The sequence below is a fragment of the Protopterus annectens genome, chromosome 10.part0 (assembly GCF_019279795.1).
Source record: "Protopterus annectens isolate FY-2018-M chromosome 10.part0, PAN1.0, whole genome shotgun sequence".
In the NCBI taxonomy this organism is placed as follows: Eukaryota; Metazoa; Chordata; order Ceratodontiformes; family Protopteridae; genus Protopterus; species Protopterus annectens.
Genome location: NC_056744.1, coordinates 1,069,970,905 through 1,069,995,129, shown reverse-complemented (window position 1 = coordinate 1,069,995,129; position 24,225 = coordinate 1,069,970,905). Strand labels below are relative to the sequence as shown.

At 40.6% G+C, this 24,225-nt stretch overlaps 1 protein-coding gene across 4 annotated transcripts in view; it reads left to right on the top strand.

Annotated features, from left to right (window-relative positions):
• Positions 1-19,713, top strand: part of ANKRD13C (ankyrin repeat domain 13C) — a 714,089-nt gene extending 694,376 nt beyond the window's left edge. For all 4 annotated transcript variants that reach the window (XM_044085814.1, XM_044085812.1, XM_044085813.1 and 1 more), the window contains exons 11-13: positions 1,784-1,882; positions 7,912-8,012; positions 18,908-19,713. In XM_044085814.1, coding sequence (XP_043941749.1) covers positions 1,784-1,882; positions 7,912-8,012; positions 18,908-19,038 — 331 coding nt within the window. In that variant the 3' untranslated portion in view covers positions 19,039-19,713. The remainder of the gene's footprint in view (positions 1-1,783; positions 1,883-7,911; positions 8,013-18,907) is intronic.
• The last annotated feature ends 4,512 nt before the right edge of the window (positions 19,714-24,225 follow it).

Sequence of the window (24,225 nt, the reverse complement as noted above, 5' to 3'; positions counted from 1 at the left end):
AATAAAAAACACATAAATATAAATATAAAAACATACTGTGGAAGTGGCAAATGTGCTGTGTTCCCAAACAAACTAGTATTGTATAGGGAGCCATTTCATAAAGCATAATTGAAAGTCACATTCACAAGCCTTAAAAACAATAAGCACGAGTTGTATCTCTACGAGACTCTTTCAAAATTATGTTAAGAAATGCAGGTTAAGCAGACCCCGATATATGGGTCATAATGTTCAAAACAATCATAATAATCAATTGAATTCAACTATTATAATAAGGACTGAACCATTGACCCCAAAAATATGAACTTGTTGATGAAACAAGGTTCAAACATTACAAAGCTTAAACATTTTACAGACTACATATATCGTTGAAGCTTGTCTCGCTTAAACACTTACACTCAGCATGATAAAAACAAAAAAATTTTTTAAAAAACATGTATACGATACCATGTATATGAATGTAATCAATTCTTAAACGCACTAGAAATCAAGATTTCTTACATATAGCATCATTCAGCTTACTATACATAGCGGCATAGAACTGATGTTCAAGCGTAAAACCGCTAGGCAACGTCCTGACGCCATATCGCTATGACTGACAGGTCAAAAAATTAAAAGCAACAGTATTGAAAGAATTAATTCTTCCGTCAGTTCTACGGTGAGCTGTAATTTCAACACCAGTGAAGCACATATTCCTATAATAAATGGTTTCTGCACTAAACATTGAATGCTTACTATATTAAAACGTATATGTTAAAATGTGTATACACATATATTTCTGCAGTTGGCCTCAGATCTAAATAAAACATCTTACACATAAAGGATCTTTAGTGCCCCTCATTAACACTTTTCAAGAGAAACCTTGACGAGTGGATGGATAACAGAAAATACACCCCTAGGATCACTTCATTGGCTCTTCCTGACAGAGGCTCAGTTAATTATTCAAAGGGGCGGCGAAAGCTGACACACTGGCTAGGCTTATAAATGCCCTCGGGCAGATAGCCTAGTTACCCACCTGTGAACCTAAAAGGAGGCAGGACTTAAAGGAGCTATGTAATGTTTGACTATAAATGATTGGGTAGATTATAAGTGATGTATAATGTTTGCAACTGGGAGTGTCAGTTTGGTTTGTGATGTAAAATGCTTGTAACTAGGTTTGTGTCTGCGTGGTTTGTTTTCATTTATAGTAATGTACGATTGCTTATGTCATTGTTGATAGTTTAGTAAAGCTGTTTCTTGTTTAAAAAAGGGGCAGAAGTTGAAAAATGTATGTAATGTTGCTTAGGTTATATGATATATAGCAATATATGTGAAGTACAATGTTTAATTTGTTAATATAGTTTGATTACTTTTGTATAAATGTAAATTTTCCTGTGTCACAAGTGATAATTCAATAAAGGTGTGTTTAAAAAAAAATTGTGGCTATACTAAGGAATGACGTATCTGTAATAGTGTGGTGTTTCACTAGCTGTGGTGGGAGGCAAAGAACATTAGAGATGTCAGTTTGGAGAGCGAAGCATAATGGAAAGCTTCATGCTTTAGAATAGCCACTATCCCAGCACAACAGTTTCAGTGGAATATTTATTGTAATAAATTAATTTAGTAAATGTTATGTACTTTTTTTAAAATGTTGGTTACATCTGAGCTTCTTTTAGGGTAATAGATCTCAAACCAAGATTTACAGTACCTCTGTAATGCTCAAAAGACTTGGGTGGTGTTTGTGTTTTGCTGCTTGTCATGTTGCCATGCTTCACCAGGTTGCACTACAGCTGTTCTCTTTCTTTAGATCTCCTCATCTTGGTAGAGAGTTGGTCTGTAAGGAGAGCAAGAAGACTTTTAAAGCAACCATAGCCATGAGCCAAGATTTCCCTCTAGGAATTGAATCGTAAGTACACTTAATGCTTTCAGTGCTCTCTAGATTATATATCATTTGTCAGTGCAATGTTTACACTTTGTAAAAGCAAAACACTGTTTGGTATTTTGCTAGTAGTAGTTTTGTAAATCCCTTTCTTGACTCGAAGGAATGGATATTATACTTAATGTTCTTTGTGTTTCACTGTTGCAGTCATCACATTTGGGTTATCTGCTTGCAGGTAGCCCAGAGTCTTGGGATTTCTGTGTTGGATGCTGTCGCTTCTTCCATGACGTCAGGTCATCAGGATATAAAACATGCAGCCGATGTCATTACGTCAGTCTTTCTTGCCGTGCAGTGCCCGAAGCAGAAGCAGTTCACAAGTGCCGGTCGGTCGACTCCTGAAATTTTCATTTTCCAGTTTCAGACCTGAAGTCTTCTAAAAGATAAGTACCTCGTTGGGGATACTTTTTACTTGCTCTAACCAATGTCAAAAAAAAGTAGTAGTTGTCTTGCCTGTGGAAAGCATTTACCTCATAAAGATTTTCATTCTTACTGCGTCACCTGTTTAGGCCCAGACCACGACGTCACTCGCTGTCGGTTTTGTGCCTTGTTCAATGCCTGAACTATTCGTCATCTGGCTATTTTTATAGCTAAATATTTTCGCTGTCAATCTCCATACTCCGAAATGGCTTCGTTAAACCATCCGAATACCGATCTTCCAAAAAAATGTAAGGATAAAGACAGAGACAGACCGCATAGGTCCAAAACTGCCGATTACTTTTCCGTTAAGCTAGTCGCCAGTCCACCAGTACTCAGTGAGGCGCATTCACAGCCCCCGATACCTGCTTCTACAGATTTGCAGGCCTCTACTGAGACCCATTTGGAGTCTGGTATGCTGCGAAATGCTTCTTCGACTATGGAACCTGAGGATGTCTCTACCTTGGGTGGGTCTGGCGCAGCTGTGTAGGCTCCGGCTTCTGAGGGTGTATTCAGACCTACCGATTTTCATATTAAACCGACGACTTTGTTTCAAGCCAAAAATACTGAGTTCCTCACTACTAAAGTTCGCAGTACGCCTAGAAAACAGACGACCAAAGCACATTCTCAGGCCCACATACTTCAAAAACAAATGATTAGAGTGGCTGAAGACCTTATTACTTTAATTAGGGGAAGCCAGCCTTCCCCTCTGAGACCTAGAACTGATTTTCCTTCTGATTCTTCTGATCAGGAATTTGATATCTCTGTTCCTTCTGACTACCAGGACTTACCCTTATCTACATATGAGGATTCTGATGCAGAGGATTCCATTCCCTCTGCTTCCCCTCCAAAATATTTTTCTTTTGGTGAAACCTTGCATACCCTTAGGGATCATTTCCACTGGGAAAGCCAACTATTCTCAGTCCAAAAAGAGACTTGGGGAATTTCTAAACCTGCCTCAGCACAGGAGCTACCCCTCCTGTTCTGGAGATTGTAGATGATGTTTTCTTGGAATCCAGCCTTACCCCAGATACTTTGCCTCCAGCTCCCAGGAAATCTGACAGGTACTAATAGGAGTACCTGACTCTCACAAATTCTTTTTCAAGAATCCTACTGCAGATCCAGAGACCATTTCCCAAGGACCAAAAAGGCATTAAGGCTACTGCTGCCAAAAATTCTACCCCTTCTAACAGGGATTCTAGGGCTTTAAACAGATGGGGTAAGAAGGTGTACACCTCTGCTACTCTGGCCATTAGGGCTTTAAATTGCTAGTTTCATATCTTAGTGTCAGCAGCATATTATGGGGCTAATTAAACAGAAAATGATGATTCCTGACTTTGCAGAACACAAAGATTTACAAGAGTTGATGCATTCTGCTAACCAGGTTGGTAAACATACTTTGCAGTGTGGTTTTGATGCTTTAGAAGCATCTTGCAGGGCTTCTGTCACTGGGTCTGTACTTGGAAGGCATGCTTGGCTTAAGGAACAAAACTTGCCAGATCATGTAAAAGCAAAATTACTGGATGCACCCTTAAACCAAGAGCGCCTATTTGGCAATAAAGCAGAAGTCGTCCTCAAAAGAATGGAGGAAAAAGCTAAATCTATGCAAACTGTTAAAGATTTCTTACAAGTGCAGCCACCTAGATTCAGTTTGCATTGGCCTTCAAAGAACTGGTCCTTTCCAGTCCCTTCCAGGCCTTTTCAGTCCAAACCCAGGGGCAGCAGACCACCAAGACTTCAGTCTCTGGTTATGCACAGATCTAAGCAGTGGGGTGCTCCCACGTCCAAAGCAGGGTAAGCCACCCCCTATGGTAGAATTGCACAGTGACTTATCCTTAACTCCTCCAAGCCTTGGCCAACTACTTGCACCTTTAGGAGGAAGTCTCGCCCTGCATGCAAAAAACTGGGAATACATTACCCAAGACAAATGGGTTTTAAACATAGTTTCCCTAGGATACAGATTCCACTTCCACTCGCTCCGAAAGTAAGTGGGTGGCCAGACCTCAAGTGCTCTCTCTCCTCCGCATCAAGGCTATTCAACCTGTCCCAGCAGAGCAAAGGGGACAAGGCTTTTATTCAAGACTGTTCCTGGTTCCCAGAAAAGAAAACTCCTAGCGTCCTGTCCTGGATCTGTCTATTCTCAATACCTTTCTGGTGGTTCCAAAATTCAAAATGCTAACTCTCCAACAGCTGTTTCCTATGCTACCCAAGGATGCCTGTCTGGCAAACCCTAGACTTAAAAGAAGCTTACCTGCACATCCCAATCAGGGAATCCTGCAGAAAATACCTACGCTTCAGGGCAGGCTCCATGCACTATCAGTTCTCTGCACATCCCTTTGGCTTATCTACTGCGCCCAGGGTATTCACAAGGTGCCTAGCTCCTGCCATTGCATTTTGCAGGCAGAGAAATATTCCGATTTACCTATACTTGGACGATTGCCTGATTCAGGTGGAAAGTCAGAACTTGCTATTACAGCACCTGGCATTTGTAAAGAGACTTCTAACTTCACTGGGGTACACCATCAGTGAGAAGAAATCACACCTAGTACCCTGCCAACAGATTGTATTCTTGCGAGCAAGCTTGAACACAACTTCCCAGAGGGCATTCCTTACTCCAGAGAAACAAATTTATTTGACAACTTACTGGCCACAAAAGCCCAGCTATCTGCAAGGAAAGTACTGCAAGCTCTGGGGTTCATGGCCTCTTGCATTCTGTTAATTCCATATGCAAGACTGCATATGAGGAAACTTTAATGGTATCTAAAAAGTCTATGGTGTCAACATTCTCAGGACCTGGAAACTATAATTCCTATCATTCCTTGTCTAAGGGCAGAGTTCCTTTGGTAGGCAGAGGCCTGCAAGCACAACAAGGGACTCCCTTTCACTCTACCCCTTGCTGCCCAAACCCTAACAGATGCATCAGACCATGCATGGGGGGCTCACATGGCAGGGCAGTGCATTCAGGGCAAATGGAACCCAAAGCAGATGCACCTGCATATCAATGAAAAAGAAATGCTAGCTGTATAGAATGCTTTGACAGCCTTCAAAGACCTTATTCTTCCAGGACAACTATTGGTAAAGACAGACAACACCACAGTTATGTGGTACATAAACAAGCAGAGAGGAACCCATTCCTACCCACTCTGCAGACTAGCCATGGCTCTGTGAAACACAGCCTTGAGCAACCAAGTGCACCTACAAGCTCAATTCCTGCCAGGCAAACTAAATTCACTGGCAGACTACTTAAATCACATGGACTGACACGAATGGAAACTGAAACCCAAAATATTCAAGCTGTTGAGGAACAAATGGGGGGGACACCAGAGGTAGAGCTATTTGCCTCCACTCAGAACCATCAGTTGGACAAATACTGCACCAGAACTGCCCACAATCAAGCTTGGAAAGTTGATGCCCTGTCCTTTACCTGGGAAGGCCTCTCAGTCTATGCCTTTTCCCCTCTGCCTCTCCTCTCGAAGGTTCTACTAAAGATCAAACAGGACAAGCCAAGGACAATCCTGATTTTACCAGACTGGCCACACCAGCACTGGGTACCCTCATTTGCGCAATCTGACAGTGCTACAACCATGGCACCTGCCTCAGACCCCTTCCCTGCTGTCCCAGCAGGCAGGCCAGATTCTGCACTCTCAGCTTCAAACCCTGAACCTTCCAGCCTGGCTAATCCCTTGAGTTCACCTCTGCAATCCTCAGTAAGCAGGTTCTGGATGTCATTCTTGAGGCAAGGAGGCCCAGTACTAGAAAATCTTATTCAGAAAAATGGCAAAGATACTGTTCCTGGAGCCAGTCTCAGGGGATGGGCACAACAGTGCCCAACTTACTTAATACACTAGGTTACTTAACAGAAATGCTCCACAAGGGCCTATCCTTCTCTTCAATTAAGATTCATGCCTCAGCCGTCTTGGCTCATTATAATACTGAGCCCACCCGTCTTCTCTCATCCTCTGGTAAAACAGTTCCTTAGAGGGGCCAAAAATTTAAGACCGACCCCCCCCCCCCCAGGAGAGCTCCCACTCCAGCCTAGGACCTTAACTTTATATTGGTAAAACTTACTCTCCCCCCCCCCCCCCCTTTGAACTGGCTGCTACAGCAGAGTTGAAATTCATCTCTTGGAAAACAGCTTTACTTCTAGCCATCACTTCAGCAAGAAGTCTGTCTGAACTGCAGGCCTTTATGGCAGTGGAGCCCTTTATGATCTTCCATGCGGACAGGGTTTCCCTCAGGACTAACCCATCCTTTATGCCCAAGGTGGTGTCTATTGTGACTTTAAACCAGTCCATTCAATTGCCTACTTTCTCCCTAATCCTCAGAATAAAGGGGAAAGGATACTGCATTCTCTGGACGTGCACAGACTCCTTAGATTCTATTAGGACAGGACTAAGACTCTCAGAAAATCTGACCAGCTGCTAGTCGGCTTTACTGCAGGGGCAGAGGGGAAGGCCATTTAAAGCAAACCATTTCCAAATGGATAGCACACTGCATCCATTTCTGCTACAAGCACCATGGAAAACCTACCCCACAGGGGATACGAACACATTCCACTAGGGCTGCATCTACCTCTTCTGTTTTTCTCAGAGGAGTCCCTACCAGGGACATCCTGGAAGCTGCAACCTAGAGCTCTGTACATACTTTTACCAAGCATTACCACTTGCCTATCTTTTCTAAATCCAGCGCCACAGCAGTCTTACAGGGCCTGATTGCCAGCCCTAATGCTCCTTAACTACCTCCACCCTTCCTTAGCTTTGGGAATCAACCCAAATGTGATGACTGCAACAGTGAAACACGAAGAACATAGTACAGTTGTGTACACTTACCATAAATGTAGATGTTCAAGTGTATTCACTGTTGCAGTCCTGGTTACCCTCCCTCCAGCCCCCTGACTTCTCTTTACTTTTATCTATCCTTTTTTGTTTGGCATATTTTATATCATGTGTGTGTGCTTTTTGCTGGGGGTGTTCCATACCATGTAATTGCTTCCTATTGTGGGGGCACCTGACAAAAACCTGATGTAATGGTGTCTGCTGCATGTTTTATACCCCTGATGACCTGACGTCATGGAAGAAGCGACAGCATCTGACGCAGAAATCCCAAGACTCTGGTATTCAGGCCGGCTGAGGGCTACCTGCAGGCAGATAACCCAAATGTGATAACTGCAACAGTGAATACACTGGAACATCTACATTTATGATGTGTACACAACTGTACTTTTTATATTTCACGGTCCTTTGTAAATTGTAAAGCCCTCAAATTCTTTAATTTTGGTCACTAGTAAATAAGTACACTAGCGCAGCTTTAATCCTGCTCCAGTCATGCTGCATTAAGATTTAGTCAGACATTAGTCTATCATATCGCTTTTTATTTATATTCTTTCTTTGATATCCCCAAACTTTGTCAAGGAATGTAGATGCAAAAGGTAATTATCTTTATGCTTTGCCACTGTTGAATGCTTTTTCTTTTCATTTGATCAGTCGTTTAAAGGCATTGTTTTCTTTCATTTTATTAAATAAGCTTACATATATAAAATAAATCATACAGCATAAACAAATATTTTTTTTCTCCCTTTCTAGGTTACTGAATGTTTTAGAAGTTATAGCACCATTCAAGCACTTTAACAAACTTCGAGAATTTGTCCAGATGAAATTGCCACCAGGATTTCCTGTAAAGTTAGGTAATGTGCCCCAACGTGTATTAGATTTTCTTATATTTTGATTATCTAAATTGTACTGCATGCTACTGTATCAGAACTGATAGTATAGTCCAATTCTGTTGCAGAGTTTAAAGGTAAGTTGTGGGAAACAGCATTGAATAACTGTACAGGTCAAGGTACTGATTTACCAACCTCCAAAATGGTTACCATGCATAACAAATACATCAAATAAATTTAATATCTTATTTGACAACCTTCTGTTGCATGTTCGTTACTGGCAGACTGAATGAGCCTTAGTTTGTGTTTGCTCCAGGGTCGTGTGATTTCTAAACAACCAATCAATGACTGTCTTTCAGTAAAGTCAAATAGTGTGAAAATGCAAGATGTAAAATACATAATATCAAAAACTTGGCAGAGAAGAAAAAAAATTAGTTTCTTTGCTAACGAGAAACATTTGATATTAATGAAATCAAGTCTTGGGTACTTGTCAGCTCTTAACTTGATCTGCCAAAGCAATTCACAGCACTCAAGCCATACTTTGTAGTTCCCTTAAAATTCTGTAAAGCTAACCACTTCCAGTACACCAAATGTGAATTTCTTAAAGCAAGAGCAAAGAATTGAATGTCTATCCAAAGCATTGCTTTGGCCCTTGTTTTTAATCACTAGCGTCTGTGTGCATAAATTCTACAGGCGAATTTCCTGATGGTTTTCCCCACATAGTATATTAATAGACTTTCATGGATGCATCTTTGCGCATGCGAGATGATGTATCAAAGTCTGTGGACACACCACGTGCTTTCACTGAGTTAACATCACTCAGGTTAAGGTTTACTTCTTTGCCTCCATGACAGAATCCTAGGGAATACAGTATTATTCGGAAAGGAACAGACGAAAATTATCACCGATGGAGCAAAAATGCTGTTCAGCACATTTATTTCAGTAGAGGCCTGAGGAGAAAAGCTCAGAGTCATTACAAAGAAAGGAAAAAAAATATATATATATATATATACACACACACAAAATAGTCCACCAGAACAGTTGAAATATATAAAAAAAAATAATTACATAGTCCATCATATACAGAAAAAATTATAATGACAGTATACAATTGATTGGCAGCAATAATTATAAATAAATCCTCTACTACTGTTTAGGAAAGTATATATATATATATATATATATATATATATATATATATATATATATATATGTATATATATATATATATATATATATATATATATGTATATATATGTATATATATGTATATATATAAAATATACATACACACATACATATAAATACACACATACACTTAAATATGTGAGTATATAGAGGAAAGAAAAACACAAAATAGGACATAAAAAATTCACAAAGCACAGTGGGAGTTAGAAGAGAAAAAATATTTAATCATGTCATATATAGAAGGTAGAGAAATCTCAGCAAAAAGAAGTAGATTAGGGAATAAAAAAAAGAAAATGCAAGTATCAGTCTGGCTTGGAGCAGGGGCAAAGCCATTTGGTTTTAATGAAGTTTTTCAGTTTTGTCTTAAAAAGGTTGGTGGAGGTAAGTGATGTTATTTCAGTTTTAAGTTTGTTCCAAGTATTGCCAACTGCATTTGAGAATAGGCAGTCCCCAGATTTATTAAAGGATTTAGTGGTGGCAACTTGTAGCTTTTTAGCAGATCTTAGGGTAGGAAGGTATTTATAAGAATTAACTAGGCTACGCAGTATGGGAGTATTTGTAGGATGATGTAAAATTTTGTGAATAAAAATGAGTTGCTGGTAAGCTAGTTGGTTTTGTACTTCCAGCCATCCTAGAAGTTTAAGATTAAGGCAATGGTGAGTACGGAAAGGGGTGCCAGTGGCAAATTTGGCTATGTTGTTGTAGGCTGTTGCTAGTTTATTTAGGTTGCTTTGGGATAGATTCGTATAGATAGGGGAGGCGTAGAGTAGGGTGGAGATGAGGTGGGTTTGGGCAATAGAGATCTTTGCTGACTCTGTAAGAAATGGTCTGATTCTGTAGAGGAATCCAAGTTTTCTATTTACTGATTTAATAGTTGAGTTAATGTGTGTGTCAAAGTTGAGATGGTTATCTATTATTACACCAAGGAGTTTTGTGGTAGTTTCAGGGGCTATTTCTGTGCCATCGTTAGATTTCACTATGAAATTGATTGAGGGGGACTTCTGTGTGGGAGTAAATAGTAGTAATTTAGTTTTTTTGGGGGTTGAGGAGGAGACATCTTTGATGGAACCAATTTTCAACTACAGTAACGACTGTGTGTTAGTATGTAATTTTGCAGGGGAGGATGCGGCACATATCAAAGTTGAATCATCTGCATGTTGTATGCATGTAGTTTGGGGAAGGGAGGTTTTTAGATCATTAATGAAAATTGTGAAGAGAGGTCCAAGAATGGATCCTTGAGAGACACCAAGGGTGATAGGAAGCTGAGAAGATAGATTGTTTTCCCACAGGACAGCTTGTTTTCTGTTTTCTAGGTAGGATTGGAACGATTTTATTAGTTGATGATCAAGGGAGAGTGATTCAAGTATACTTATCAATAGTTGGTGATTAACTATGTCAAAGGCCTTTGAGAGGTCTAAGAAGAGTGCAGAAGATAGGTTTGAATTCCTGTTTTTATTAATGCAGTCTGTAAAGGATAGAAGAGCTGTAGTAGCACTATGTTGTGGCCTGAAACCGTGTTGGCAGTCAACTAGTAGGTTGTTTTATAGGAGGTACTGAAGTAATTGCCGGTGAATACATCTCTCCATATTTTTGCAAGGGGAGAGAGAAGGGCTATTGGGCGGAAGTTTGATAATTCATTTGAGGTACCTCTCTTATGCAGAGGGATGATATAGGAGATTTTCCAGATGGATGGTACATATGATTCAGAGATAGTTCTGTTTATTAGGCTAGAAATAGGGTAGGCAAGTACACCAGCTGCAATTTGCAGGAATTCAGGTGGGAGAAGGTTTGCTGATAGAGTACATGGTTTAAGTTTAAGAAGCAAGGAGTGTATTAAAGATGTTTGAATAGGTTGAAGGTTAAAAGACTGGGGTAAGTTGGTTGATGTGGGAAATTTAGTGGTGTTAATAGTAGGTAAGGTAGTTGCTAGAGACTGAACTGTTTCAGAGAAAAGGTTATTAAAGGTGTCGGCAATTTGGTCGGGAGGGGTTTGGCTTAGGTTAGAAGGGGGTAGGTGTTTTAGGTTAGAGTGGGTAGGTGTTTTGGATTGTCCTGGGTGGAGCAATTTGTTGATACCTGACCAGAACTTTTGAGGATTGTTTTGTTGGTTTTGTTGAATTTTGAGGTAGTAGTTTTTTTTTGTCCAGGATTATGGATTTTTTAGTGGTGTTACAAATTTGTTTAAACTTTAGGTGATCAGTTGGGTCTTTAGTTTTTCTCCATTTGGACCAGAGTTTTTCTTAATCGTATGTTTAGCCTTGTATCCTTAGACAGCCAGGGGGCTGGTTTATTTTTTGTTCTAACAGTACAAGTGGGAGCATGGTGCTCAAGGATCTGTAAAAATGTTTTGTTAAAGTATGAAACTGCTTTGTCAAGAGGTAGGTATTTTAGAGGAGACCAAGTGCATGCTTTGAGTTCAGCTTGAAAATTACTAGGGTTGAAATATTTTTTGTTTCTGGTAGTTTTAAAAGCTAGTAGATTATGAATGAGAGTCTTTTGCCTAGAGATATAGGTAAGAGAATTGTCACTAATATTGTTTGGGAGTATACCTGTTTGATAAGTATGGGGGTCACTCTTCACTAGTATCCAATCTAATATAGTTTGTTTTTTGCTAGGCTTGTGGGATCTGGTAGGGAAGGAAATGGTTTGGTGGAAGCCAAAGAGGTTTATATGTGTAGTTGGAGTAGCAGAGGTACAGCTGTTCCAATCAATATTAAAGTCACTAAGGAGTATGGTTTCTTGTGGTAGGGACATGGACAGCCAGCTTAGTGTTTTTTCTAAAGTACTGATATTGTTCCTGGGGGGAATGTAAGAGCAGATAATGTATATTGATTTCTTAGCATTAATTTGGAGCTTTGATATTAAAAATTCTGCATTGTTAGGTGGTGAGGGATATAAGTCTAATGATGTGACCTTCAGTTGAGATTTGAACAGTATTGCTACTCCACCTCCCTTTTTATTTAGCCGGTCTAATCTGAGAATGTTGTAGCCAGGGGGGAGAATGTCATTGTCTTTAGTTGTGGGTTTGAGCCATGTTTCAGTAAGGCATAAGATGTCAAAGGAATAGATGTGTAATAGGGCATGTAGCTGGGTTATTTTATTATTAACACTTCTTATATTGAGGTGACCTATAAGCAAAGAGTTTAGATTTTTTGGGACATTGAGGGGAGTGGTAGTAGGGGCTGAAAGAGTATTTGGAGTGGTGTTGTTAGGACCAGGGTTTGGGTGGATATCACCATGTAGCAGTAAGAAGTTTTGAGGGTTGCATTTTAGTTTGAACATTTTACAGAGAGAAAGGTGTCCTTTTTTCATTTGGAGATACTTTATATGGGTTAGTCTATGAAAGTTTGGTAGCATGAAGGATGAAGGGGAAGTTATGTTACAGTGTGTTAGGGAGGTGATAGGAGAGAGAGGGTTTGTTTGTCTTGGGAGGTGAAGAAATGTAGCAAAAGCTGGGGATTCATAGGAAGTTAGGCAATGAGATACAAGTAATGAGGTGAGGCCAATGGATAGGAAAATAATGTTTAGGTGAAGAGGCCTACAGTAGTTATACATAATGGGAGGTGAAGGGTGGAGGAGGCTAGGCAAAATGGAAGAGGAAACTAAAGAGAAGTTGTGGTTTGTAGAGGGATTGAGGGACAAGGTGGGTGTGGAGAGGTAAGGCTAACTAAAAAAGGAGCCAAAGTTTTTTAATTGATATAGAGTTGTGAACTGATGTAATTGGTAGGTTAGGGTTGAGGGTTTGACTAAGGAAGTATAGGTCAGGTGCTCTGGGGGTGGAGCCAAACGTTTGTTAATGGAAATAGAGTTTTGAGAAGATGTAATTGGTAGATTAGGGTTGGGGGTGTGGCTCAGGATGTATAAACTCAGGTGTACTGGGGGTGGGTGAGATTTGGGGGTAGGGTAGAGGAGCGGAGTGAGCCCGCAGGGCGAACGGAGCGGGTAGAAACACGAAACGTGTTTGGCATATATGCCAATCAGTCTGTGAAAAATGATTAATTCTAGAAGGAGAGATTTGTTTACCGGTCTGGATAGCGTCAGGAGATGCTATCGTGGAGGCAGTAAGAGACAAAATTATGCAGGAGAAATGCTATAATGGAGGCAGTAAGAGATAAAATCAGTTTACTATGGGAAATGATAGTAGAAATAAGAGGGGAAAGGTCTGGGCAGCGGGAAATTGCCTTATGGAGGTGGTAGGAAAATTATATCCTTGAGAATCCTGATAGTCTGGTACTAAAAACACTGTACTAGGAGGAATACCTTAACTGGGATAGGGGAGACACGGTATTGCAGGCAATATGCTGGAAAGTGTACAGAGAGAGAGGGGACAGAGGGCAGAGAGGGGGATATGGCTGCTGGCTAGCCTAGGTTTGGAAGTGTGCCTTAGTCTGCTAGAAAGTAGTAGTTACAGTAAACACACAGTAGCCAGGTTCGTAGGAAAAATTACATACTTTCTGACTTCCTTTCTTGGAAAGGTACAGAGATAACAGGCGGTAGATGAGGCAATAGGAGATTATTACTGGGTTCCTTTACTTCAAGCAGTGTGTTTAGCTTCTTAGTTCAGGGTGTGCAAGGTTGAGGAGCTTGGAACCATGGGATAGAGAGAAAGAGCTGTAGTGAAAGAAAAAAAAATAATTCTTTAGAAAAGGCTTAAGAATGCAGTAAGAGTGTTAGGTATAAGCAAACATGCTATCATTTTACACATCTTAATGGAATAAAATACAGATATTATACTGTAGCAGGCAGGGGAGCACCTGGCTCTAGTAACAAGGTCCTTAAAATTACAGTAGGCATCCTAGAAAAGACACTAGAAAAATAATACTCTGCTATGGGTTGTTGTAAACAGCAAATAAAGAAAACAGTTTTTGCCTACTAGCAATTTAACAGTTGAAATACACAAGCCAATGTAGAAAACAGTAGTGAGGCTAGTCTCAGTATAATCACGAAAAAGACAAGAGTTGCTGAAGATGGGTAACTCTGTCCAATACAAATTAGCATACATCTAAACATACAGGAAAAACAATCAATGCAGGCTTAAAATAAAACTTAAATGCAGTTTCTAACAACTGTTAACTAATATGGTTTAGAAATTCTATCAATGTACTGTAGCCTATGAAGTTATGGTGTTGAAATACTGCGCATTCACCGGGCAGGAAGAGAAATAGTCACTAGTTCCAGCAGGTTTAACATTAGCCTTAAACGTAGCTCAAAAGCATCATTTATACACAGGGGGTAGCTAATTATACAAAATAATCCATAGCAAATCTGTTCCAAAGTCAAATCGCTAAGGTAGTCATTAGTCAAAATGAGATAGTCGCTAGAGCTATGTCTCTATGATAAAACATAAGGCACCGTACTAACACAGCTATAATCCTAATATGTAACAACCCACCAGCCAGAGATCTTCAAACTCTAGTTGGTGTGGTGTTAGCTCACTTAAGCCTTTACTAGATTAAAAATATGATGGTCGCTAGATCCAGCAGGCTACAATAAGTATAATCTAGCATGATGGTCGCTAGATCCAGCAGGCTGCAATAAGCATAACGCCATTCCTGAACACTAAACTTGAAAGGGTACCTTATTTTCTTAAAGCCTTCCTAGGTAAAAGGAGAGAAAAAAAATTAACAATAGCTGCTAGTGGCTCCACGTGCGCTTTTGCTGGGTGGAAGATATTACAGTCGCTAGACCCAGGAGGCTTAAAATAAGACAATAGCACCTTTCCTGACAGCTTTATAGAAAAAAATACATAAAAGTCACATCATGCACCACATACTGTGGTGACGAGGTGCATTTATTTTTTTATGAGCAAATAACTTTAATCTTTTTTAATGCTATTTTAAAGGTAATCTGTACACCACAGTTTACTTGACTGCACTGGGAAGTCTACAGTAGATATTCCCATACATGGAAAGCTGTCTGTAGCTCATTCTAGAACTTTTTCCAAACTGTTCAGTTACTTAGCCACTGAAGTAGTTTAGAAAGTCACCATTATAGTTATGGGAAAGGGGATAACAGCTCAGTTCACCAAAAGATGATGATCAAACTTTGGGCAGTGTCATAACAGTAATCTTTCCTGTCACAGTTCACTTAACCTTATGAAAAAAGTCATCTGCTCTGTTCTTACGTCCTCTTGTGGGTGAAAAAAAAAAACTGCAACTCTGTTTAGAATGCATTGCTGTGCTGACCTAGCAGTTCCCAGAGTAAGGTCAGACTGTTTTATGACCAGCAGATACCCGGTATTTTCCAGATCAAATACATGCAGCCTTGGTTTACAAATTGTTCTGGAATATTATCCAGATACATAGTCGAAATCAACGACATCACAGTCAACATTCTCAGTGATTTAAATTTTGATAACAAAAGATGCATTATCCAAAAACAGCTATGTCATAAAAAAGACTGTACTCATCAAAAACTGGTAATTCCCACATTATCTGGTATTGTTAGCTTCCAGTCCTTAAACCTTTTTTCAGACTACAAAGTTACAGAGGGAAAAAGATGTACTACTGTATGGTACACGAGTCAGAAGACTGCATTTTCATTGGGATTCCTGCTGCTTGACAAGTGTGTGGCTGTACCCTAACACTCATCTAATGAACTCTGTCCCCTGAGGTCTGCTTGCAGCCCAGGCCTCTCTTGTAATAAAGCCACTTCAGCAAAGTTCTTAGACCCACCTAAAATTTGATTTCTGAAATTTGCAGGATCTAGAATCCTAAATTTCAGTCAATTTTAGTCTTATGTACTCAACAGCCACATACGAGGTAAAGACATTTCTTGTTTTCCATGTGGCAACTAAAAAGCCCTGTTCTCACAGTATGCTTTATTTTCCTTGTGCTTAAGCACCCTTCCTGGTTACTGCAATGCTAAAATGATTCTTTCTTTTAAAGCCCGAGTCAGAAAGCCAGTTATCACCACTAAGTTAAATGATCTTTCTTTGTACCCACTCTTCTAATTCCAAAAGCTGCTCCCTTAAAGCCTCAAATTTAACTTGTTTGGTGGCACACTGACATTAAGGAGGTCAGACATCAGACTGAAGGTTTGTTATTGCATCAGAATAGTATGCAAGAACCCACTCCATCTCATTATGAACTGCCTTTGAAGATACTGTGACGGTGTCCTTGACCTGTTTTCAGAAATTGTTTCTTGGTAGACAAGAATTTTAAAGCATTTGAGACTGCTCCAAAACATCTATCCTTAATTAATTCACTAGTATTTTGACATTGCAGTACCAGTCAGGCACCTCTTTTCAGCTTTCAGTAGACCTCTAGCTAACGTACTAACTCTCTTTAACAGCAGCACCAGCCTAGATATTGATTAATGTAAATTTTCTTTGAGTAGCAACAGTCTGTATTTTCATTTTATATTGTTCTGAAAAGGAGCTTAGTGGCAACAGTACTACCTTCAACTTGTTAAAACCAGAATTCCACACGTCTTTATTGAAACAAACTTGCTTTGATCACATACTAAAATCAGAATAGTCCCCTGCATTTAACATACCTTTTCTGTCTCTAGACTGATTTATTTGGGCATATTGTGAGAAAAACGCAAAAATCCTTCAAAGTAAGAATATCTTGTTTTTGTTAAAGCATGATTTTAATTGTTGCTGTTATGCATTCAGAATTAATCTAATAGTAGTCCATTATGCTGAATGTAAGTTCTTCCTGAAGACTATTCGCCTCTACAAATATTATTTGAGAATATTTTTGTTGCCATTCTGCTGCACAGGATAAAAATGATTCACATTTCTGTTTATTAGATTAAGTGTACTTTATTGGTGACGTATTACCAAAGTATGTGGAGCATAATTTATTTCAATGTAGGATGATTTACTAACCTGTCTATAAAGGTTATCCCATTATGTGGCTTTGTACTTCACAAGCATAACGTTGCTTCTTACAGGGTTCTTTGCTACTTTATTTTCCATACTTGAAGTGTTATTGCTGCCTAATCTGATATAACACATGCACGCATGTGAATGTGTGCTGGTCATGTTTTTTTCTAACAATTCTATATACCAGTAGTTTGGTAAGCATACCACACACATCCACTGTGCTTTTTTTTTCTGCACTTCCCAGAAGTGGTCTAGTATTGCCTGGGACTGTGTACCCACAATGTTTACTTTTACATTTGCTGCCTTCAGTGAAAGTAGTGCTGTTTAAGGTGCATACCTAAATAGATTCTGAAGAAAAGGCTAGTGTAAAATTAAAGCCTTTGTCCCTCATTCCCTTGTTGTAATTGTATTTTTTCACAAATTTCCTACATTGTTGGGTTCACCATATAAATGAAGTTAGTGCTGTGGCACAGCATTGCTGCTTCCTTCCACAGCATTGGTGTTACTGATGCATCACAACAATGTGCATAAGTGTATCTTCTTAGTTGGGAATTTATCATTGGTACAGACCTCTGCACAGAATCACAAGGTATTTTGAGTGTGTTGCTCATTTTATGTTTCAAATGCTGATGCTGATGTTTGCTTAACAAAAGCACACTTCCCTGTGGGGTTTCAGATAAAGAACTGAAATCAAGGAAAGCCCCACCACCTATATCAATCTATGCTTAACCTGAGGACTACTTTGACTGCTTGCAAAAATTCATATGGGATAGGTAAATAGGTTCATACTAGGCTATCTGCCCTAGGGCATTTATAAGCCTAGCCAGAGTGTGTGTGGCTTTCACCACCCCTTAGGATGAGAATACTATACCCATTAGTTTGCTGTGCCTCTGTCCAGCAGTGACACAGAGATGATTCCCGGGGTAAACCTACGATCTCCCATCCACTCGTCAAGATTTCTCTTGAACAGAGTCAGTGAGGGGCTCTGCCTCACATGGACTGGGATTCTGTTCCATAGTGTAGGAAGTGTCTGGGTGATGAATCTGTCCCTCCAGCATGTCCTATTTATATCCGTGTTGAGGTTTAAGCCTCTTGCTCTCGTGGCTCTGGTGGATTTGGATTTTTTGAGGTGGAGCATGTCCATTAATTCCGGGTTGGACATGGCCTTGTATGTCAGGCACAGATCACCTCTGAGCAGACGGTATGCGACTGAATAGAGCTGGAGTTTCTTCAGTCGGGCAGCGTATGACATATGTTTGAGCCCCTTTATCCTTTTGGTGAGGAACTTTTGGGGTCTTTCCAACTGCTGCAGGTGGTCGGGTAAGGTACATTCCGAATGGGGCGTTGGTACTCGATCATTGGTCTGATAAGTGAAGAGTACAGGGGTACAATGACCTCTCCTGATCTGGATGTGAATCCCTTCATGGTCAGGTGGGCAATGTAGAAGGTCTTCATAACCACTTTGGCAACCGTACAAATACAGGAGTAAGATATTTGAACTTAAATGCAATGATTTACTGTCCTCTAATTTCTACTGCTAAGTAGTGTGCCTTATACAGCTGTGCTTTACAGCTATTTTACAGCTTTCTTTAAAACATCTAAATTGCAGCAGCTGCCAAGTGAACCAGAGAACATCTTGGAATTGGATTTTCTTTGTGCTTTCTATTTTATGAACCTTACCAGTCTTAGAATGTTTCTAACCAGTAAATTTATGAAGTCCAGCTGATGTTTCATTGGTTTGATGTAGTAATTCAGTGTGCATGTTCATAGAGCTGATTAGCTGTTTATTTTAAACAAAGTTTCTAGTTTTGATTTGTGATAGTGTTTTTAGTATGATTCAGTGTTTTATATACACAGTAATTAATGAGTATTTGCAAATTTTATTTCTCCTCCTGTCTAGACATACCAGTGTTTCCCACTATCACAGCTACAGTAACCTTTCAGGAGTTTCGGTATGATGAATTTGAAGAGTCCATTTTTACCATTCCTGCTGACTATAAAGAAGATCCTAGCCGATTTCCTGACTTGTAGCTTTCTGTTTCAGTTAAGGGTACAAGTCTTCTACACTGGAAGCGACTGGAAAATATTCTTCATTGCGCATGGGCAGTGTGAAATTCAAAAAATGCCACTGAATTTTAACTAGAAAAAAGTGCATATTAGACTGGAGAAAAGGGAACAAATTGTGATGAAGATAATACACTAAAACATGCAAAAGCCTCTTGTTTGCTAAGGCTGGCCTCCTGATCTGTTAGATCCAGTGGCTTCTTTTTATACTACAGGATTACTGATTTATCTGTAAGTGATCCCAAAAGACTGGCACAAACTTTGTGCTCTGCTCTTAGTACATTTTCTGAACTTTGGTGTCTTTCCAGAGTGGCACAAAAGCAAGTGTTCACATAAATCATTCCTTAGGGAAGAATGGAATGTCTTAGCTGATATTAGCCCTTTACACCTTGCATTCAAGGTGCCCTTATAAATATCTTGTCAAGCCTTGTTTCATAAAATATTTGTAAACTATGTAACATTATGTACAATTGAGTAATTTGGGCATTCGTTAAGTTTATGTAAATAATGAGGAAGAATGCAGTTTGCTGTAGATGACTGTATCTTAATAAACATTTAATTGCATTTCCACATGCTGCAATACGTGAACATGACAGAACTAGCTTTTACTCTGCAGGGAATAAATTACCTCTTATCTTGAAACTGTCCATTGTGGTGCTATCTGTGATTTTAGCTGAGCAGTTAGTGGTTTCTCTTCTTTTAAGTAAGCAGTCTAGATATAGTTTAGGAATTTATTGTATGTATTGGTTGAATGGTTTGCTACATGGTAAAAATATGGTACACCCCCCCCCGACCCTTTTCTACAGCAACCACTGTTTAAAGCAATAGCACTAGGGAGGGGCTAAGAATTTTGAGGGGTACTTTCTGAAGTAGTGAATGCGGATGAACCTCTACAGAGTCCAGGGTTGTGCTATCTAGAGTAGTCACCCTACTCTGAAATACAGTAATCTTGAATTCAAGCAATGGGTTGAGAGAGACAGCCACACTGTCAGAAGATTGAATTCTCTCCATTTGTAGCAGTTTAAAGTAGTAGTAGTTTGTTTCAGAATTCACCACTTGTGTTGTAGTCACAGTTTCTGTGTGTCAGGACCATACCTCTCAACCATACTGAGTTCCACGGTATTTACTAGTTTTAAAGAAAAATAATGGGGTGCCACGAATTCCGAAGTGGCCCCTTTATTTCCCGAATTTTTTGTTTTGCTTATTTTTTATGTTTGTTTTGATACAACTTTAAATTTGTGGCTGAAGCCACCATGGATCTCCAGCCTACAGGGGAGTGTGTGATGACATCAGCTTTGTTAGACTCAACTCTGTCAGATTGGTGGGAATATAGCAACAATGGGCAATGGCAGCTGTGGAAAGTTTGCTGTGCTTAGCACCCACACACGCTTTGGGCTCCCAGGTAAGAAACAGGCCGTTCCACTTTCTGTTTCAAAATCAAGAGAGTCATTGGTAGCAGCAGTGTATCGTTAGCTATTAGGCTATCAATTACGCTCGGCCTCGGTGTTATTTTATTTAAGCAGAGTGAGTGGTTGATTGTAGAGTGGCACTGGTTCATGGAATCATGGTTCATTCATTATTTTATTAACCAGTTCATTATTTTATTTAAGCAGTCTATTACGTTTGGTGTTTAAAGTGATTTAAGGTAGTGTGTGTGTGTGTGTGTGTGTGTGTGTGTGTGTGTGTGTGTGTGTGTGTGTGTGTGTACTATGGTTAGCTGTTAGCAAGCTTTCTAATTCAAATCTACGCTCGGCCTCGGTGTTATTTAAGCAGACGCACTCTGCCTTATTTTATTTAAATGTTCAGTTCATTGCTGTGGCAGCACAGCAGTTTATTTATTGAAACAGAGCTGGGCTTTCTAGCTTAAGCAGTGGCAGCAGCTAATTTATTTCTGCAGAATTACACTGGGTGGCTAGCTTTCTAATTCAAACACCAAATTATCTACTATTACGTTTACACTCGGTTCGTTGGTGTAGCAGCAGCTGAAAACAAAATTGGGCTTTCTAGCTTAAGCAGTGGCAGCAGCCAATGCTAATTTATTTAAGCAGAATTGGGTTACGCTGTGCGTATGCCGAAATCTGCCAACAAGTAAAAGGTTATGAGGTCATATAGATGAGAATATGGAGGCAGAGAAGCAGCAGATGAACATGGTTTGGGCTCATGAATTATTACACTAAGCAGTTAGAAGCTACAGAAGATAATTCCAGTGAATTTTTGTAGGAGCAGTATGATACCACATGGTTGCATAAACAGAGTGCAACTGAAATCTGTGGAACTAAGCAGCCTGTTTATACTGAACAGAATTTGGTTACCCTGTAGGGATAAGGCAAGATGGTGCAACTTGTAATTAGAGATATTCATCGTGCTATGCTGCTGCAGTCATCACACTTGGGTTATCCTGCCATCAGGCGGTCCCGCAGTCGGCCTAAATTCCAAAGCCTTGGTCCGGCGTCGGTTGTCATCGCTTCTTCCCTGACGTCAGTGCGGCAGGGGTATATAAGAGGCAGCCGACGCCATTTTCTTCAGTCTTTCTTGCCGCGCAGTGTCCGAAGCAGAAGCAGTTCGCAAGTGCCGGTCGGCCAGCTCCTGAGATTTTCGAACAGAATTTCACCCAAAGTCTTCTATAACGCTAAGTACCCAAGTACCCCATTGGGGAAACTTTTCTTGCCTCAGACCAATGTCAAAGTTAATTGTATTTCTTGTGGGAAGCAAATACCTCATAAGGATTTTTCATTCTTATTGTATTCCTTGCCTAGGCCCAGACCACAACGTTTCTGGTTGTCTGTTTTGCGCTAGGTTCAATAAACGCACTATTAAGCGTCGGGCTGATACTGCCCGACATTATTTTGGCAGAAAATTCAACTACATTATGTCGTCGGAACCTCCGACAACCGCTATGTTTAAAAAACGCAAGGACAAAGACCGGCAGCCTAGACCTAGACCAGATACCGAGGTCTCGATTAGGCCTGCCGCCGGATCTTCGGTATTCAGTGAGGTGCCTACGCAGCCCCCGACTACCGCAGATTTAGAAAATATGACTACCTCTCAGTCAGAATCTACTGGGCCGCTGGAGCCGGTTCCTCCTCAACTTGCGGACGCCAGAAGGCGTCTTTAAACCGACGACTCTCTCCATTAAGTCATACGCTAAGCTTCCAAAGGTTAAGAAACCAGGTCCACAGACTCCCACACAGGCCCCTATGCCTAAAAAACAGATGCTCAAAATGGCGGAGCACCTGATTACCTCAGAGGTTCCCCACCCCCTCCTGACAAAAGGCCTAGACTGGCGGAAGATTTACCTCCTTCAGACCAGGAATCCATTTCCTCAGCAGACTCTGAGGAACAGGATTACCCCTTCCCTCTCTATGAGAACTCAGATGCTGAGGCGTCTATTCCCTCTGTTCCCCCCCCCCCCCGAAGACTTCTCTTTTGGTGAAACCCTGCACACCATGAGAGAGCATTTCCACTGGGAAGGACATGACTACTCTGACTCCAAGAAAAGACTCTGTGAGTTTCTTCTTCTACCTCAGAATAGACCCCTAGCCATTCCTCCTGTTTTAGACATTCTGGATGATGTCTACACTGAATCCAGTCTAAATCCAGATTCCTTACCTCCAGCACCACCTAAGCCAGACAGATACTATCGAGTCCCTGACTCTCACAGTTTTTTTTATATAAAAGCCCTGCTGCAGACCCAGAAACTATTTCCCAGGGTCCCAAAGGGGTTAAGGCCTCTACTGCTAAGAATCCACTACCTGCGGAAAGAGATTCCAGGGCATTAGAAAGATGGGGGAAAAAAGTGTATACCTCTGCCACTTTGGCCATGCGGGCATTAAACTGCCAATTCCACATGATTAAATACCAGCAGTACTTGCTTACTCAGTTAAAACAGAAAATGATCCCTCAAACAGATCAACTAGATTTCAAAGGGATACAAGATTTGTTGCATGCAGCAGAACAAGTGGGAAAGCTTACCTTGCAGTGTGGTTTTGATTCTTTGGAGGCCTCATGTAGAGCAGCAGTCACAGGGTCTGTCATACGTAGACATGCTTGGCTAAAAGAGCAGACCTTACCAGAACATGTCAAAGCAAAGTTACTGGATGCTCCACTGCAAAAGGGTGCGTTATCTGGTGTCAAAGCAGAGGAAGTTTTAAAGAAGATGGAAGAAAAGGCAAAATCAATGCAAACAGTTAGATATTTTACAGGTACAACCTCCTCGCTTCAGCGGAAACTGGCCATCAAAAAACTGGTCCTTTCCTGCTTCATACAGACCCCAAAGGGGCAGGTACAGACGCCCTAGGGGCAGAGGCCAGGCACACAAGGTACCTTCAGGCCTAGACAATGGCAAACAACTCAAAGAGGGGGAGACGACAGATCTCAACCCTTCAGAAAACAAACTCAATGACTTTCCTCTTCGCCTGCCAAGCAAAATTGCCCAGGCAGCACCTCTAGGAGGAAAACTGGCTCTTTTCCCACAAAATTGGCACATCATAACAAAGGACAAATGGGTTCTGGATATTATTACCCGAGGCTACCGATTTCATTTTCACACTTTACCACAGATGAGAGGCATGCCAAATCTGCCAACAAACCAATGGGCAGAGGCACAAAAGCAAATTTCAGCTCTCATGAACATGAAAGCAATTCAAAAGGTACCTGCAAAAGAGCAAGGTCAAGGATTTTACTCAAGACTGTTTCTAGTACCAAGAAAGGACAAGGCCTGGAGACCCATCTTAGACCTTTGAATTCTAAACGCGTACCTGGACATTCCCAAATTCAAAATGCTCACACTACAGCAGCTTCTTCCCATGCTGGGCAAGGAGTTTTGGCTGGTAACGTTGGACCTCCAAGAGGCATACCTGCATGTCCCTATCAGACAAGATTGCAGAAGATACCTCGGATTTTTGGCAGGCACAACGCATTATCAATTCTCTGCATTGCCCTTTGGCTTATCTACTGCGCCCAGAGTATTCACGAAATGCCTGGCATCAGTAATTGCATACTGCAGACAGCGAGGAATACAAATTAATCCATATCTGGATGACTGCCTGATCCAAGCGGACAGCAAAGATGTCCTACTACAGCGTCTGGCATTTGTAACAAAGTTGATAAGTTGCCTAGGGTACACAGTAAACAAAAAGAAGTCAAAACTAATAC